Source organism: Charadrius vociferus, unplaced genomic scaffold (genome assembly GCF_000708025.1).
Source record: "Charadrius vociferus isolate BGI_N301 unplaced genomic scaffold, ASM70802v2 scaffold517, whole genome shotgun sequence".
NCBI classification, from domain to species: Eukaryota; Metazoa; Chordata; class Aves; order Charadriiformes; family Charadriidae; genus Charadrius; species Charadrius vociferus.
In genome coordinates this window covers 196548-216348 of record NW_009649181.1, presented here as the reverse complement: position 1 = coordinate 216348, position 19801 = coordinate 196548, and the positions used below count along the sequence as shown (strand labels likewise).

The following is a 19801-nucleotide window of genomic DNA, read 5'->3' as shown; positions in this document are numbered from 1 at the left end:
GGGAAGAAATGCTGGTTCTGCCAAAGTTACAGGCTTCAGAGGGTTCAGAGAGCATTTGCTTCCAGATACTTGGAGCACATAGAGGCACTCTCAGCAAATCCACTTCCTGCTAACACCACAAAGGCTAGAATTTTCAGAAGCACCCGAGTGGCATACAGGATTACATAGTTTGATGTGGTTTGAAAGCTGTGATAGCATCAGCCACTGTGATAGGCTGGATTTAAAACCATAGGTCTGGTCCTCTGCTAACAGGGCAAACCATTTCTGTGTTAGAACTATCTTCTGAAAATCCATAGGGAGATGTCAGCACGCAGCATCCAACCACACCTTCAGTTCTTGTCTCACCAGGACATTTTTCTGAAGTGTACCTTGCAGCTTGCACTTTACAGTGATAATCCAAAACTTGTCTAGAAAAATACAGTCAGTACAACCAGATCTTTTCTAAATACCCTTGTTGTAGTAGGCGTGTTTTCTGCATTTTCTACTTATTTTAACACAATATGTTACAAATGGTAACAGATTAAAAAGGAGAAAAAATAACAATGCTGAAACATTGACCCTAAAGGCCAGTCAAGAAAGAACAGCTGCAAAACAAATTTGGAAATATGCATGTTTTTTTCAGACTGGTCATCTGAACAACCATTCAGAAATCATTTTAGCCAGTCACAGATAAAAAACCCACAGATACAGGTGAAAAAAGAACAAAATAAAAATTAGAATTACTGAGACACTATGCCTTGCTTAACTATTGATTGCATGAAACATTGGGATAACACTTATCTATTATCCCTGAAAATTTAAATCTCCAGCATAGAAGGTGATATTTTGACATTTTCATAGTGTAAGCTAAAGTCAATTTAAACAATGAACTTCACCTTGGGCTGTTCCCCTCCCCGTGGTGCATTTACAGGGATTTGTAAGGCTTGGCAGATAGCATCTTCTTCTCCTGAGTTTAGATACTGTGGCTTCCAAGGTCACTTCAGCACCTGTGCTTGTATGTAACACTAAGGTAATCCTCATGAGGACAGCATGACTCTTCCTCCCCTGCTAGCTGCAGGTCTATACAAAACATTAATCAGCCTGCTACATCTGCAACTAAGGTGAGCTGGTCCTTTAGTCAAATCATTACACATATCATTGTTCCAGCCATGAAGCTCTGAGGGTCAAAGCTGTCCTCAAACAGACACCCAAGCCTGTTTCCACATGAGTTACTAATGTTGAGCTTTGAACTGCATATGGAACAAACATCCCTTTAGGTCCTCCTCTGATTTTTCCACTGGTCTACCTGAGATCTTGTGAAAGATATTTTTCATTAGAACATAAATGGTTTTCTACCCAACTTGCTTTCTTTCCCATTTAAATAAAAGCTATCGCTAACCACACTTGAAATGACTGCTTGTGATTAGCGCAGACTAGATTTACGCTGCAGGGACACAAAACAAAAGCCAAGATGCTGGGGTCTTGCTATTAAAAGGTAAAATGCATGATCTGAGCCCCTCATGTTCTGTAAACATCCTGTGAATCCGGAAATTGCAATTTTTCAAGGTCTGAAAAGATGTAGGAAGAGACATTTTCTTTTGTGAGCAACTCCTGAGTGAGTATGAAAGCTGAAAATCCAGGAGCAAAAAGGTAAAGATGGTGGCATATCTTTAGTTAAAGTACACAGAACTTTGCTAACTGCAGCCGTCAGAATTAGGAGAGTGGGTGACCCCAGGAACCCAACATTCGGACATCACAGGGCTAAGGATGTTAGAGTTGCGAACATCCTGCATTTGACTGATGAACTGTGCACCAGAGCAGACTAGACAACAAACAGTTTACACCAGATTCTGCAATAACCTGGTTTTCATGGGGGAAGGTTGCTGGAAGGGAAGGACAAGAAACCCCCAGCTCAATTTACAGAGAACTTACTTTTTCCTGTGCTGATCTAACTTCAACCAAACCAAAAGCATTAGCAAGCACATGGCCTAGCCCTGGATGAAGTCTGTGGGATTAAGTCTTAGATAGGAACACAGGCACATATTTAAATACACAATGGCACAGGTGGGACATGGACCTACCCTGACTCCAGAGCTGCCAACTGCAGCAACTGTAACAGGACTGACTCCCTCTGACAAGGTATGCTGGCCACAGAATTAATAACAGCCCATAAAAAAAGTTTGGCAATGACCCCTTCATCCCTCGCTTGAACAATGCCAAGAGAAAAGCTGAAAATTGGTTAACAAAACAGAAAATCTGACAGACCACAAAAATACGTAGTTTTCCAAGCACTTACAGATGTTATCTGCACGGGCAGATAAGTCACAGATGCTGTGTTTTGTCATAGTACGTATTTTAAGAGAGAAGACTTGTAATAAGGATTAGAAACAGGAGATTCCCCCAGGAGTAGTGTCTTCACAAAATCCCCACTCTGCTCCTGCTGGCATGTCTGCATGGCTCTACAGGAATGTGCAGTAGAGGCAACAGCTGGCCTTGCTTGGTGGGACTGGTGGGGCACGTTGCGGCGCCAAAAAAAAAAAAAAAAAGGCAAAAGCTGCACTGACCTCTCTCTTCAGTCTTGGGACTTAACTCTTCTTCTTTCTCTTCTTCATCACTGCTGGAGGTCTCTGTTTTCCCCTTCATTTGTTCCAACTGATCCAAGTTAACCCGTCCGACCAGCTCAAAATTACGACTCACCTTTGAAAGAAACACTTTTGTCAGCAATCGGCACAATCATCAGCTAATCAGAAAAATCACCACATATCCAAAACAAAATTGACTACACCCCAAAACCTACTCAGCTTTAGGTGACATGCAGTCACCTAATCAAATTAACACTCATATCTTTTCAATGATAGTGATTCTTCTTTTGCTGTTTATTCTGCATTTCTCATTTCTGGTTTTCAAAAACTAATGACATACAGTAACCGCTCCTTCTTTTCCTCCTGGTTTTGATGTATTAAAACAAACAAACAAAAAATCCCAGAAATGCAAACCCCTCTCATTTGTATCCTCTTTTTATGGGACCATTCAACTGCTGTGACCAAACGCTGCTATTGCACATCCACACTAAAGGAAAATTCTTTGTGACTGGTTCATTCAGCTTCATGCATGAAAGGATGGGTTCTTTACTAAGCACATGGCTGCTGTGTGCCACATACACTTTCACTCATTAATAACAGATTAATTTTCATTACGAAAGGCTGCAAAGTGCTTTGCAAACTGATATACAGACTATAATGGGAACACTTCACCCAGCAGTCAAATTCAGCTAACCCTAGGGTGAAATGCACCAGCTACTTAACAGCTCACAGCAGCAGTATGAAAGGAGCAGCTTAGGGCACAGATGTCAGGAACTCCACCACATCCAACAGAAACCGCAGAGGAGTAGTCCAGATTTACAGTAGAGGCAGAGAGCATGGAGCATGACCAGGACACTAGGGCTAATATTTGTTGGATGACAAGCGCCCTCTGAGCTCATTGATCACTGCTGGGAAGGACTTTGGATTCATCTTTCATGCAAAGAGACAGCCCTCCAGCAGCACAGGCACTGAGCCACAGAAGCAGAGAGGATGGAGACAGAGGAATGAGAGCAGTACAACACCTCCTGCAAGATGCTGAATGAAATATCAACACCCACTGACTATTTTTTTATCCCTCTGCGGAAAAGGGAATGTGAATGAACCTAAGGAGCATATGAGTTAGACTGTAGTATATCTCCAAATAGCAAACTATCCTAAATGCAGTGCTGTGCAGATTCCTAGCACTACTCCATACAGACAGCTGTGATGAGGCTCTCTACTTAACATGTTACCCACTGAGATATAAACAAACAAGACTACATGCAAGGCACTTAATTCAACTCAACTCATGCACAGGAACTCTTCAAGGTGCAACATATAACTTGGGTATTAGAGCCCAGAACTTCGACACAAATTAACGAGATATAAATTACCAAAGAGAAATGGGGAAAAGATCCCCTAAACTACTGACACCGTTGCTGCAGGTCTGGATTGGAAGAGACAGCTAAGTTAGGGAATAATCTTTCCAGCCTGACGCACTGTGTCAAAAGAACGAGGAGTAGTGCCTCCTGGATATGCCAGGAGCCTTGCTGTGGTGACTAGGAGGTGTTGAGCATCTCGCGTACTGTGTGAATTGCAGAAGACGCTCCACAAGTAATAAAGAAGAGGCCAGATAAGCATAGCAGGCCAACATAAGTTTACAGAGTTTGTTTTTATAGACAGACAAGTATTTTTCAAGCATGAAAAGTTTTGCTCAGACTTCTGCTGCTAGTACTGTCAATATAAATGTATTTGGCTGTAAGAAAAGCGTCACTCAGTCAATGAAGTAGGACTGAGTTTTTAGTAAGGACCTGGGCAGCTCAGCTCCAACAGGTGGAGGCATATACCTGCCTCCCCTGGAAACATGGTTAGGAAGCACTCTTAACAAATACTCCAAAACACATCTCATTTCTAGAGTTTAAGTGTCTTTCAGCTACACAGTTCACAGCTACAGAAATTCAAAGCTAACAATCTGTGGAAAGCCTCTAATGACTTCTCAAAGACTGGATCAGGTCCGCACTCAGGCACTCCACAAACTCCAAAGCGGTCTTAACTTAGGACCTGGTTATACTTGCTGTTTATCTTTCCCTTGTTAAATGTAAAGAGAGATGTATTGCTCTCATTGTTATTAAAATATGCATGGCACATCAGGCTGCTGAAGCTGCCAGAGCAATCTTATGTTTGGAATCTCCTGCCTTTTAGAGAGGCTGAATGACACAGCCCTAATACTGTTTCACAACCCCCTTTACCCCCATCTTTAAATAAATTTAGCATACATAAGTGCCTTTTCCAGATAACCATACTTCACAAACAACAGTTTGCCAATTCTGGTCAATCTGAACAGCTTTAGAAACCCTCAATTTTGAGTTTCTGAAGAAAAAAGAAGTAATAGAAAACAGAGGAAGTGAAGCCCAATGTGGGAGGGATTAGTTTCCATATTTGGGGACGGAGAGGAAAAAAAAAATACCACCAATGACAAATTGGCTACTCAGAGTTGGCATGCAAGTATACTAATACAGCATTTGCAAAGAGTAGATTGATACAAATTAAAACTATTTGGACGTTACCTTGTGCTCATCTCGAAGGTGAGCATCCAGCTCCTCTGTGTGTTTGGTCTCATAGTAGCAGAGTTGGCATTTGTAAGGTTTCAGTTCATTGTGCTTCTCTATGTGCTGCTGCAAGCTCTCATCACTGGAGCAGGTAAAGGTACACTTATCACAGCGGAAAACAACTCCCTGCAAGTACTTCGACAGTTTGGAACGGCAGACTTCAATGGGAACGACCCGCTCTTCTGCAAGGACAGGGCAACACTCACTTAACAAATTTAATGAAATACCAGCCCCACATGCTTGGGCACTACCACCCACACACAGAATAGGTTGTGCCATATGGGCAGGCAGTCCGTCTATAAAGGAATGGGAGCTAAGCTGGACTGACACAAAAAACACAAGACAAAAATTCTCTGCAATGACAGGTTTAATCCTCCAAGGCTAAAAATGCAGGTGTCCTCATAAATGTGACTGCTTATTGGGTGAAAAGGATGGGAATGGAGGTTTTGGGGCAAATGAGATTCCACCTGTGAGTCAGAGTAGGAGAGCCTGGGAATACAAAACCAGCCATAAATCAGCCAAACCAAAAGTCCATTTTTGTTCAGTACTTGACAGCAGCCAGGAACGACTGCTGAAAATGTAATTAACAGGGAAGCTGCAGGGTGTTTCCCAATGCATGACCCTGATGGCTCTACAAAAATAGGAGCTGGAATCCTCACCATCACATCTAAAGCCACTCTCTGGGATCTGAGAAGGTAAGCAAGGCAGGACTTACTCCTGTAAGAGGCTGTGCAGTTCAGCCAGGGGCAGAAACTTCCCAACACACTCACAGCTTCCAGAAAGCTCAGACTCAAAATCTGCATGCGTGTTCATGTCACACTTCCCACAGTTCAGATCACAGATAGAAGTATGTACTGAAATGCTCTTGCTGAGTTTTTAAACTCCCTACTTCTCAAAGAAAGCACTGATGTTTAATGGAGCAGCAATTAATTTCAGTCATTTAACAAAGCCAGAATCTCATGCACATAACGCTCATCCACTGTGGTTCCCTGAGCTGTGTGCACAAAGGAAACCCTAAATTTCACCCTTCAGTTGAGGGTCACCATTAGTGATGGTCATTATGGGCTTCTGTTACTCAACTGGCCTTTTGAACGAGAACACCGAAATTTAGTATTGTTACTCCTTGTGGACTGCAAATTAAAGGAGGAGTTTGATCATCCTCATGCAGGTTCATCCCTAATGACAGATTAAAATAAACAGAAACCCCAGTCCTGAATCTCAGATGGTACAAATGAAGGCTAGGGGAATGTGAGACGTGGCAATACACATATGGATCTAAGCCAATGGCCCCTTTTCTTTAGTGAGGAGGAGAATATCACATCCAAAACCAACTACAGAAATACAAACTCCCTTAGGGTTTCTGGAAGGTGGCAAAAGCTCTACTGTTCCATTCACCTTTGGCCAATCGACATGCCACCGCTACTGACAAGACTTTTTCCACAGCTGAACAAAATATTCCATCCCGCTCAGCTTCTCCCTGAACACAAAAGTTATCCTATCTCATAACTTCCTCTTTGGCCACTTCAAAAAGCGGAAGTTTACCCCAAAGTTATGCCTTAAAAAAACCCTCTGTGGACTTGTAATTCTTTTCTACACCAACAACAGCTTCTCTAGCTATAAAGACACCGAGTTGTGGCCATTCAGGGTGGGGAAATGGGAGGGGAGAAAAGGGTCTAAGACACAACAGAATTTGAAGATGTGATTCTGGGGTCATAAGAAGACTTATTACAAGGTTGTTGCAGCTGTGTGCTTTTGAACTCACTGAAATAAGTGTCACAGTGTCACAGGTGGTTTCAAAAGTGAAAAAGTCAAGTGAAGTTTTCAAAGAGAAATACTAATTAAAATATTTAAAAATTCACTTTTTCTCTAGCACTTGGCACAGATTAAAAAAGCAAAAACATGGGATGGTATAAAACTTTTTGTCTACCAGTCTAGAGTAATGCAGCACTCCCTAATTCATATTAGCAAAACCTATTATCTCACAATCACACACACACTCCCCAAATCAAAAGCAGCACAATAACATGAGAAAAGCAAAACAAACACAAACATCAATTCTAGCCTGAAGGATTTAACTTTCAGGGCATGATATAAAAATTTTATATGATGTATTCGTGTCAGTGAACTTCCTCCAAGCAATGATTTTGGAACTTGCAGGTTATTTGGATCCAGAACCTACATTTCATAAGTTCTCTCATTTCCAGCTTGTCCCTACCAAGCCCTGTTTATTTAATTACTCATTTAGAAGGCACTCATCATATCTGGGCAACTTACAAAATTACAGCAAACCATAAAGCCCCATACACAAATTGAAAGAGGTAGCTTCTTTATCCGTGTGTAGACTTCTTCAAAGTTCAGCAGCCTCTAAACAAAGACTACTCCATATGCCCCACAAAAAGATGCCCTGAATTATGGAACAATTTAACAAGATGTGTAATTAAAGAACAACAACAAAATAAACACCTAAAAAGCATCATCTTGGTTTAAGAAATCCAATCCTTCCATTAGACCGAAATATTCAGTCTAATTGTAATGCAGATCAGAGATTAAATTGAAAGGCCATTAATGCACTAGGTATTTGCAATACAGTAACTCAAAGCAGACGTACATTTTTTTTCTCAGGGCATAAAAGAGCTCATGACTCTATCAGCCCTTGGTTGTAAGGAAAAATTTTTACTCAGCAACACACCACAGCGTATACAAGTCATTTCCTTCCCTTAAAGGTAAACAAAGTACAAACAAAACAGTCCTACTATCTACATACAGACCAATTTATTTGGCCATGTTGGGTGTTTGAAAACATGCGGGTTTGCCTACAAATCCAAGCTACAGTCACAGAACACATTGCATTTGCATTCCATTAGTGAAAAGCAAGCACAGCACAAGGGTTCTGCGTGTATCAATGAAGCTGTGTCTACAATGAATAATGCCAGAAACAATGTGCAAGGAACCAAGACATGTAGCAATGAAGCCTTTGAGGAGGTAGATGAATTTGAAAATTTGACTTTTTTTATGTTAAAGTTACTATTGAAGAGAAATGGGTGTGATTTCTATTAAACAGAAGAACAAAAATCACTATTTTGTTCTCACTACCAGAAAGAGAATAAAATGATTGCTAAAAGAGGAAAAAATAATGCTTCAAGGATTTTCAAGTAGACCCAATGTGATCTTTGTAAGTTGTATTTAGCCCTGGAAAAATACCGACGTGTTTCAAAATGTGTGATGGGAATGCTACTGGAAGGGATAATGAAAACTAACTGCATTGTCCAGACTAAATTAAAGGCCAACACTTCAGCTGGCCACAAAGCAAGAGTTCACTGTCTCCTCCATGTCTCCTCTCCCCAGGCTTGCTTGTCACAAAGGCCAGGAAGAACTCAAGAGCCAAAATTCTTCTCTTCACCTACCCACATAGCGGACTCTAGCTGAGTCAGTCCCCTCGTACTGGCCACCTGTAATGAGTCTCTGCTCCATCTCGGCCCACAGAAGGCATGGTGAATCGCTTTTACACTGATAAGGAACAGTTCATACATGGAAGAAAGCTCTTGGAGGCTTCCTGCTTGCCCTCATTGTTAATGGGAAGCAAATTCCTCACCTAATTTTTTCTCACTAAGCATTCAGCCTTCTATCTGATAATGCTTTAGCCCTGTACAACTCAACTTCTGTAGCCACTCATTAAGAGGCAAATATACTCTCCATTTCAAGCACATTCTGTTACACCAAGGATTAGAGGTGCAGCAACTTGGAAGTAATGCAAAAGTCATGCATCTGTAAACATGTCTTTTTACACAGGAGGAACATTAACTATGAAATGGATCAAATCCCTCACTCTTGATTTTACACACTGCACCACTCCATCTACTTCAAAACTAATTTTCTTGGACCACAGCTCAGGGATACGCCCTTGTTTTACCAATACAATGGCTGTAAAAAGGGAAGGCACTCTCAGACTACATCCACCATTGCTCAGCCTCTCTTTCAGTGCATGTTAAATCTTGTTAAAATTGTCTGCTTCAGCTGCCACACAGTTTTTTAGCTGGATATATGCACCAGAAAGAACTTTAGGGAAGGACCCTACTTCCTTTATTACCTGGATGCTTCATGCCACAAAAAACCCTTGTCCTTCCCTCAGTGGGCTCTGAGATTTTTTATCAGCTAATATTCCACTTGCATTAAAAATTGCCTTACTTTTTTACTCCCAATGCTCTAGTGGGTGCATCATGATGTCCTTTGCTATCAGCTTTGTTTGTGCAACTGAAGCAACAGCTCTACAAAAGAACAGATCCACAGCGTCACTTACCCAGGAGGTAATCACCTCCTTGCAATTGGTCAGAAACAGCTCTGTACATGCAGTATAACTGCTTGAACTCACAAAGTGCTCTTCCACTTCTGCAAATAGACATTCTCAATGTCAAGTCTATGAATGATGGAAAATACCCTAACTAAGCCCACCAAGTTCTCCCTCAGCCTGTCTATCTGAATTTTAAAGGTCTGGCAGTGTCCACTGGAGCCCTGGCACAGCCACAAACCAGCGAACACCTCAGCAGCACTTGGAACTGCACAGTCCCCTGCACAGGGTTTAACTAAACCCTTCTCTCCTCTAAAGTGAGCTAATTCTGGAGTATGCCCTGAAGCTGAGCAAAATCCCGACACAGCAACACCTTCAAAGACAGTAAGTAAAAGCTAAAGCACCTGCCAAATTCTTATAACCAAATAAGGCAGCTTTGTAATGTGTTGTCTGAATCACTGACAGGTCACTTTTTGCAGATGTCCCCTCAGAATAGCCCTGCTAGTGGATAGAAATTTGTATAAACTCTGCCAACCTCACTGCTTTGGTACAAGAAGGACTTTAAGCTACCAACACTGAAAAGTGGTATGTTACAAGGAATTACGATAGTGCTTGTCACACCAGGATCTCCTCCAGGAAAAAGATGGCATGCAAAACTTGTGTTTGCTCACCACCAATACCCTACTGTGAAACTCTGCCCAACCTGCAAGCAGGCAGAGTGCCATCCCAACACATGGGTTTGGATTTCGGCAGCCAACAGACCATCTACAAGCATCAAGTGTGATAGCTATGGGCAGGAATCCCAGCCCAGAGAGCCCAAACAGCTGTCTCTTCTGAGCAGGCAAGCCCGCAGTTAATAGAACACAGAAATCCCTAATCCCACTTTTAGCTGGCTTAAAAAATGAAGGGAGAGGTGGAAACAGAAAAGGAGTCTTAAAGAAAAACAAAAATATTATAATTCTTGTTTTGATTCTATGAACACCAAACAGAAAAAAAAATCAAGCAAGTAATCAAAGGTTATTTTGGGGCCTCTATGGTTAGTTGATCCACCCTGTCACGCAGTTTATGATAGCAAGGACTTTATGATAACAAGGACATAAGCAGGAAACAACTCTGGCCTAGATCAGAGCTGTAAATTAGGGCAACTCTTGCTGAACAGGTGTTTGATGACTGTTAAACTCTCTAGAGGAAAAGCTTAAAAACAATTTTAAATCTGCCCTGTTTCAGCACTGGTTAACTTTGAATTTACAGGAAATAAGATGCATTGTTTAGAAATGAAACAAAAGATACTCAAGGGCTGCTGACTTATTCAACATACTTGTCCTCATGTACAGAGACAGGAAAATTTAATGATGTACATAGATGGAAAAATTTAATTAAACCAGTCTGAAAGACAAGGGCATTGTTCAGCATTCCCCTCATCAAACACAGACACATACAGGGATATTGTTACCTCTGTGTAGAACTATATGGTCAATCATGTTGCGTTTATATTTGGTGTGATATAGGCAAAGAGGACAGCGAAGGTCTTTGGGTCCTTCCTCAGGAACTGCTGAATGCCCAGCTTCCACGTGCATAGTAAAAGCAGATCTGTGAAACGGGAGGGAGAGATGGAAGCAGTCAGAAGAGGTGTGCAGGGAACGATGAAGTGTCACAGCTCTATAAGGGACGTGTCATGTAAAATGGTACAGATACCACTCAGCCTTGTCTTCACAGTGCCAAATGGCATTTCAGCAGGGCTACTCACATGAGTAACACATGAGCAGAGTTATTTGCAGGCTTGTATCCTCAAGTAACAAACACTCATTCTGACAAGACATTCTTTTGCATGGGTTGCTCTATAGGCACACTGCTATAGTTAAGGTAGCAAAAGAATTCCCATCTTTCATGCTTATTATTTGCCTTCAGGCTGAAATATTCAGTGCACCTTCTCAGGCAAAGCTTACATTTTTAGCAAGAATCTACCAACTGTTCTAGACTTACAGAGGTCAGGACAGACTTATTTCTGGAGGCAGATAACATCCTTAACCACCCTGTCTTTCTAGGACACGTCCAAAACCAGCTAAAATGTTTAGATTCAGGATTCCAAACAAACTTGTGTTCACAGTGACTGTGACTGAGTAGTTAAGTTTTAAAGCATCAGCTATAAGGATCTGAAAACCCACAACTAGGAATACTTTACTTAATAATGTGGAGGAATGAATGTATACTCCACAGTACTTTTGAACAAAAAATGTCATGCTGGCATTACACTGGCTGCATACTTAAAAGTTGCAAGAGACATGCCTACAGAGGAAATTAACTGTACAGCTAACTAACCACAAGCTCAACTACTGAAATGAGAGGTGTCTGTAAACTTGGGGCACTTGGTCATTTTTTCCTAAAGCAGTGGTAAAGCTTGCAAAAGCTAAGGAGCTTGCCATATTGAACTAGAGTTTGAAGTCTCCTTGGAGTGCTTGAAGACTGTTAGCTTCAACACAAAGCAACTTACTATCACAACTGGTTTTGGGCCTGAATCCAGCAATCACCCAATTCTACAGGTATATTTCTATCAACTTCAGTGAGTGCTTTTGTGCATTTCAGTTTCTATGGTGAGTTGAAGAGGAGATTTGTATGAGGGCTTTTTGCCCCCCTTCCCTTTTTTTTTAAAGACAGAAAACATGCTGTGCTTCTTAGAGAAGCAAGACTTAATCCCTAAATGTTTGAGGCACCACATGTAAGAACACTACTCCCTTATGCAACTATGAATGTGTTTAAATGCTGCTTGATTTAAGATGATTTCATTTCATCCAGGTAGAAGAAAACGACATTCGCAAGATACAAACAGATTGAACGGACCTGGCAATTGCTGGTAATCTTTAAGACAGATAGCAATCAGGATATAAAGCACAAGCAGCAAATTATACCATAGAGGCAGCAAGGGGCTGAAGCAACAGAAGCTAGAGACATGTAACTAGAGGTTGCTCGTGTGGATTCTCTCAGATTTGTGTTTAACATTTTCTTCAAAAGAATTCCTCCCCTTTATCCAGTCATACTGCTTACTGTCACCAGTCTCCTAAGAACTTAACAAGTTTGAGACCTCAAATGTCAGCTGAGGGTGTTATGCTCAAGGGTCCAGCATATCAGGAGGAAACAATGAACAGCACATGTGCATAGGCCTTTTTTTTTCCTTACAGAACAGCAGCTAAAAACACACACACAGAGAAACACACACAGCACCAAGTTTTTAAATTTTGCACATCTAATTGGATTTTCTGAAACGTCCTTTTATGCTATCACATATGCTAGAGAATGCTTTGCATTTTGGATAGGTAGACGGTGGGAGAAATAAAATTATGTGAGAGAGGTTTCTTCAGAATGGTGATATAAATTCTCCTGTCTCCCTAGGACACTTGATTGTCCCATGCTTCATGCTGGTTGCACCATGAAATGACCTTATTTTGGTAGAGAAAATTTTCACACTTGAGGATAAGGATAGCCCTCTAATTGCCTAAGCTGAGGAAAAAGTACTACCTGTACCATTTCCTCCAGCAAGTAAAACCTACTGCAAGGACTTATTGTGCTTTCGTCTGCAGCAGATGGTACCGGCTGTTGTAGGAGAGAGGAAAATGGATTACATGGATGCTGCTGTGATCTGGCATGGCACTTCTTATGTTCCTCTCCTTGGTCAGCAGTGACCATGTTTCTGTTAGCTACAGCCAGCTCTCAAAGACCTCAGAAGTCTTTTCAAGTGCTAAAAAACCCCTTATGACTTCAGTTTATCTGTTTTGCACAGTACTTACTTAAAGCCTGTATAAAAGGAACAATCTTTGCACTTGAAGAGTTTTTTCCCTCCGTGCTTGTCACGGTAATGACGCCGAATGCTCTGTATGTAACCCGAGGAGAATTCACAAAATTCACAGTTAAGGATGGCTTCTGTTTTTTCCACTCCTGCAGCACTCCCAGAAAGTGGTATTGGGCTGATGTTGTTGTTGTTCCTGGCCAAAGCTGCAGACTGGTAGTGGTTCAACTGCTGCTGAACATCAGGAGGCTCGGAGTATGAAGAGTCTGTACAGAAACAGAGGGAAGTTGTTATTCCAGGTGGATCAACAAATCTAAAAGGGTTTGAGGCCTGCTCCAGCACCTTAGCTTTTAGAGGGGGTCAATCAAGATGTTGGTTATGAAATCTGCTGACAGCTTTCTGAAGATATTAAGAAAAAGAGGTGTTAACCTCTTAACCTAATCTCATGTGTATACTACAATTTAAAAGGTGATCAGCATAAATTACGCTTTTTAGATCTGATTTGGGGAGAGAAGACATTTAAATTAAAAGTAGTCTGAAAAGAAGTCTGGTTTTGATTTGTGAAGGTAAAGGACATTAATCATACTGCCAAGCATTTATATGTTTGGTGCATGTATCAGACCAGATTCTCTCAAATGTCTTAGGTCAGTTTACACCCAACGAAGATCTGGCACAGGATACATGTAAATAGCCTATCTAAAACGAAAAATAAAAAATAAATGAAAAATAAATGGATACTCTTCCCTTTCCTACACATTCATGGAATTATTTAAGAAACCTACATCAAAAGTTAACTTTAGCAAAATGATACAATTTTGTCACATTTCAAGCAGTTTTCACAACAGGTAAATTCACATTCTCCTAGTTGATGATGTTTGAAATGAAGTCATCATTGGAAGAAAAGTTATTTAATCATAAATTCCAGTAAAGCAAACTTCTAAATCACATTTTCTTAGAAGCTGCTAGGTTTTGCTACGCTGAGAAAGAGATCTCTTCATATAGATATATCTGTATAGACGCATCCCTTCTACAACCCAGCAGAACTCTATCACACCATTTTAATGGTATGTGAAGAAAAGCAGTCCAGAGGTGTCTCAGTAATGAAACAGAATGCTACAATACTTCAGTTGGACCCCCCCAAAAAGGAAGGGGGAGGGTGGTGTTGAACCTTTCCCAGCACACTGCTTGAACGTGGAGGTTAAGAATTCATCTGCTTTGTCCTATGTAGCCCACAGCTGCCCATGAATGGCACAAATGAAAGCAGATGAATAAAGCACAGATGAATTTCAGTGTAACTTTTCAGGAAAGAAGACAAAAGGCTCTTTTCTTAAGCTTTCTGGAAGAAAGAGGGGAAAAAAGAGGGGGTAGGGGTTGGGGGGGTGGGAGTCAGGATACAAACTGTACCAGCCACTGCTTTGGTGGGTACTTCATTTTCCAAAGCTTAATTCCCCGAGGCTGGATATGTAGGAATTCTCTAGCAGACATTCTTGTGGGAACTTAACACCATCCATTCTAACCAATTAGTACAGAGAAACAAAAGGCACACAGGCCTATACAGCACTCAGTGTGGAGACTTCTCCACCTGTCTTCAAAAGAGTAAAATGCTTGCTTTCTTTTCTCACTACCACAGAAAGGGGTTATACATGACCGAGAAATTAAAAACAAACTAACAACAACCAAAAAAACCAACCAGACAAACAAAACACAAGCACAAATCTCTGGGCTCCCTTGGCTTCATCACCAGGTGTACAGCAAAGACAAAGGCAGAGACATGAAAGATTCTGGTAAAATGAATGAAAGCAATCCTTTATGCTTTTCCTATCCAAGCCTCATGAACTGAGGCAGGATCACAGTGCAGCATATTCATGTCCTGTTTCCACCACTTCTACAGCAGGTTTGCTCACCATGAGGGCTCACAGTGAGCTCCACCCATTCAAATGTCAAGGCTTTCTTTCCCTTGTGTTTGAAACAGGCTCCGCACTTCCTTTACTTTGACATAGGAGAGGCCTGAGGAGCTGCAAACCTCTGCAGAATTCTCTTCTCCCTCAAAGGCAGCAACCGTGCGCTTGCCCTCCTTTGGAACAGGACCTTGAGATCCAAAAGGATGCATGGTTCAGAGCAAATTTGCTGACTTGTGTCTCTGCAGCCTGGTGTCTGGGCTACCGTGTTCAATGCTTCCAAAAGCTCAAGACACCGGCAGATTTCCTGACAAGGACATGACAGCCTAAAAAAAAGTTCATAGAACTGGAAACAGATCTTTTTGTATGTGTACTTGTCAAATTACTTGTAGACTACTGATTACAGTCTAGTTTGTAGCTTATTGTTCCTTTCCTCAGGAAGAAGGGATGAAAAATTTCCATCATATCATCCAGGTTCCTAGCCAAAGCCTCAGTGATATCCACTGCTTAGAAAGGTACAGGTTTAAAAAGATTATTTTCAGAACAAGGAAGTTTTGCTGTTGTTTGGAAGATCTACTATACTTTAGAAGTTTTTACTTGTCCTATCATCTGGTGTCTGTTATTGCAGCTTTAGAACTTTCAATCGGATATTGGAATCCGGTATGGAAAACTAGAATCTGGCATGTGAAAACTCCAAAAGTAGATAGTTAGATGTCTATTACCACAAAAAAAAGAAGTACACAAAATAGCTTTGCTTGTCATCAGCAACAGTCAAAAGCAAATTCTACATTTAAAATTTGAATTCTTTCTTTCAACAAGGATTAATTCTGGCCACCTTACAATTTTTAGTATATTGCTCCATTACAATTAAGATAGCTATGATATTTACAGGAAAAAAAAAAAAAGCCTTCTGAAGAGCTTATACAGAGAGTCTTACACTTTACTAATGGTAGCATGCATGTCCCTAGTTCTGCCTGTGTACTCTTCCCCTTTTCCCTTGCCAAATGCTGTCATTATTTTGCAATCCTTCTGGAGTGCAAGATTTAGCAGTTCCTGAAGAAAAACACCCAGGATTATCACATGTGTATAGGGCTTCTGTTGGTTTCTGAGAATCAGCTTGCCAGACAGCTATCCCAGCATGCAGGTGCAATCCAGCTCCACCAGGAACACTTCAGACAGAATCCAAAGCCGACTAAAGGCATGGGAGGTTTTCCACCGACTTCAGTGAACCAGACTTTTTCATGCCCACTCCAAAACCAGTGAAGGCAATGGAAAGATAGCAACTGACTTGAGTTTGCTTCCAAACATGCGTTTGAGCACACAGCACAGAATGCACTGCCAGCAAATAAGAAACAGATGATGGGGTTGAGGTTTTGGATTTTTTCATTTATTTTTCAAAAGCAGTACCTGAAAGAAGGACTATGGACGCAAATCCACAGCCAAGGAGCAACAACACTGCCTTAAATTGGCAGAGCACTGCTACATGGGCACCTCCTCTATTTCTGCTGGAAGAGCAGCTTGATGTTCCAAACAGCTCTGCATGTACTTCACAGTTGGGCTGACTTAAGATGATGACCAAGTATTATGACAGCCTTAGCACTTACACAAGCCTCAAGCTCCTGTGCACCAAACTGCTGGACACCTTTCAGTCGTGTTGCTGAAACAACAGGATGGCTGGATGTAACAGTTAAGAATGAAGGAGGAAGAGAGCAGCTTTTGCCTCAGAACTGACCAACAATTGAGTCATGGCTGTACACAATACAAGTTCCACCTCAGTCTTTCTTCCTGCACCCCATACGCAAAAGGTTGGGAGCACTACAGGAAAGTGTTAACAACGTTGGACTAAAGCAGGAAGAGGGTCTAGCTATCCATGTCTGAAAAAAGTAAAATGGCCTTAGAAGCCAACATCAAAGTCAGAAAGCAGATGAAATACATTAAAATAAGCAAAGGAAGAGTTAGAGAATTTGTATTAAGTAATGTAAAACACAAAGGCAAAAAGAAAACATGAAGGGGAAGAAAATGAAGAAAAATGAAACACTAGGAAGTACTGATTACATGTTAAAGACAAAAAAGGCATCTTTTTCTTTGAATAGCCTCGAGGCAGCACAAGAAAATAAAGGATGTTCATACATGCAATGCAAGGAAAGAAAATTACTTAGCCCTAACTGATTTAAAACATTCAATCAAACGGGAAAAAAAAAGCCTACACCAAAAGCATTGAGATTAATTTTTAACAGTAACTTTATCCAAAATGAATGGAAGGACTTCACCATGCAACTCCAAAAGCAAGGTAATAAGATGGGATGACCTGACATAAAAGGAAGGATACCTACATCATGCCAAGAGGCAAAAATTAACAGTAACTGAAGCAGCCAAAAATGGAAGAACAGCAGCAATGCTGCAAATCTCAATTTTGAGATTTCACATATCATGTCTACCTGCAGACTACCGGAAGAATAACAAGGTTAGCAAGTAGTGTAATCCCTCACAGCACCGGCGGATCTGAAAGACCACAGAATCTAGCATCGGTATATAACAGCATTCTCATATCCAAACGCAGAAATGACTGAAAGGAAAACAGCAGAAATGACTGTCCACATGGTGCCCCATCAACACAGCCATGTCTAAATTACTACTGCGTGCTGGTAATAACACATGTGGAAGCCTCACGGCATCTCTGCACAGGGTGAAGAGAGACAGCATTTCCAGAGTGCCTAAACCACTTAAATGCCTGGTAAGTGATGTTGCCACCCTCAAAACTTTATTCAGAGTACAGACACAAAAGACTGGCAAAATGACTATATCAACAATACTGGAAGATACTTATCCAAAAGAGCATTCACAGTTTCCACTACAATGGAATGCAAGACAATTGTGAAAATGCAGTTTGATACACACCTGCATACCCTGGGATCATACACTGGGGAAAAATATACAACAAAAACCCACCACGGAAGCAAAATGAAAATCCAAGTTTTCATGGAACCTCTGCAGCATATAACACATTTCAGTTACCTGAAACAAGAAAAACTTGGTATCTTTTCAGAGAAAAAAATAATTAAAGATTCTGATCCAGATACATAAATTTACTCATAAATTATATGATGTTTTAGTTATTTGTAGGTATTTTCACAGCTATAAATGAACACATACACAACAGCAAAACACACTAAAACAAGACACCTAAACCAAACAACAACAGACCAGAAAAACACCTGGACATGTTTAAATATGAGACATTGAGCAGCAGTTGAGAAACCAGAGGAAAATGTACCTATTAATGGAAAGAAATCAAATCACTGCTTCATCCTTTTATGGTGAACAGAATTAGACACATCTGATACAAGCACGTGCATGCCTGCACAATAAGGGATAAGGATGGAAGGCGAAACACCGTTCAGGAAAAGCAACTGTTTGAGTACACTGGAAAGTGAGCTACTAATAACTGAATAGCTCAATGACCAGCAGGAGACAGTAGGAGATAAAATCACACAGAATCACAGAATTTTCAGAGTTGGAAGGGACCTCTAGAGATCATCTAGTCCAACTCCCCTGCTAAAGCAGGATTGCCTAGAGCACATTACTCAGGACTGCATCCAGGCGGGTTTTGAAAATCTCCAGAGAAGGGGACTCCACAACCTCCCTGGGCAGCCTGTGCCAGTGCTCTGTCACCCTCACCGTAAAGAAGTTTTTCCGTGTGTTGCAACGGAACTTCCTATGTTCCAACTTGCACCCATTGCCCCTCATCCTCTCACTGGGAACCACCGAGAAGAGTGTGGCTCCATCCTCCTTCAACCCACCCTTTAGATATTTGTAAGTAGTAATAAGGTCTCCCCTCAGCCTTCTCCAGGCTAAAGAGTCCCAGCTCTCTCAGCCTTTCTTCATAAGGGAGATGCTCCAATCCCTCAATCATCTTGGTTGCCCTTCGCTGGACTCTGAAGACACCACGCTTTCCTGGTAAATCCACACAGAAACATCAACCAAAGTCAAAAGAGATTAGCATTTGTATGACAAATGAAACTGGGGAAGAGGATGTTTGGCTCCTGAGATAAGAAAAAACAAAGAGAATGTATAAATAACAAAAAGTGCTTAAAAACACTTGGGGGGGAATGTAGTTACAACACAGGCCTAGGACACTATGGATCTGTGAGACAAAGTTCTAAAGAGACTAAAAGGAAAATACTTGGAATGCTATTTAATTTTCTCTTAATTTATTCACATAAAGAGAAGATTTCTCTGATGAATGACAGAGGAGTTCCAAGGAATTAAGAAAAGCAGAAGACAAATGGTTTCCTCTGGATAGAATCACATTTGTGAAACCAAGTTAAGATGTAATACTATACCAAAAAATACCAACAAACACAAAATGTATGGCCAAAAGCATGGAGGATTGAACTAATAATTATGTTAAAATGCATAAGATAAGGCTAAGAGTGGAACCTATGAGATTTAGGAACATAATCTGTTCTGAAATTCAATGGGACTCAAAATTACCAGCTCACTGAGTGGTAGAATAGCATAAAATCATAAATGGCAACAGCTTGAAAAGTGGGAAGGTGGCAAAGCAGGGTGTCATACAAAGATTGTCAAGACTACACACATTTGTTCACTTTATGCCATGCAGCACTGACCTGCAAGGAAGAATATGTGGGAGGGTGAAATGTTCTGGCAATAAATTAAGCTGGGGG

At 41.0% G+C, this 19801-nt stretch overlaps 1 protein-coding gene across 1 annotated transcript in view; it reads right to left on the bottom strand.

The window, feature by feature from the left end:
- Window positions 1-19801, bottom strand: part of LOC104289677 (zinc finger protein 462-like) — a gene marked incomplete at its 3' end in the record, with an annotated part of 49646 nt that overhangs the window by 3583 nt on the left and 26262 nt on the right. Inside the window, 4 exon segments of the mRNA XM_009888665.1 lie at window positions 2544-2676; window positions 5108-5331; window positions 10888-11024; window positions 13217-13481. Of these exon segments, the coding sequence (XP_009886967.1) occupies window positions 2544-2676; window positions 5108-5331; window positions 10888-11024; window positions 13217-13481 (759 nt within the window).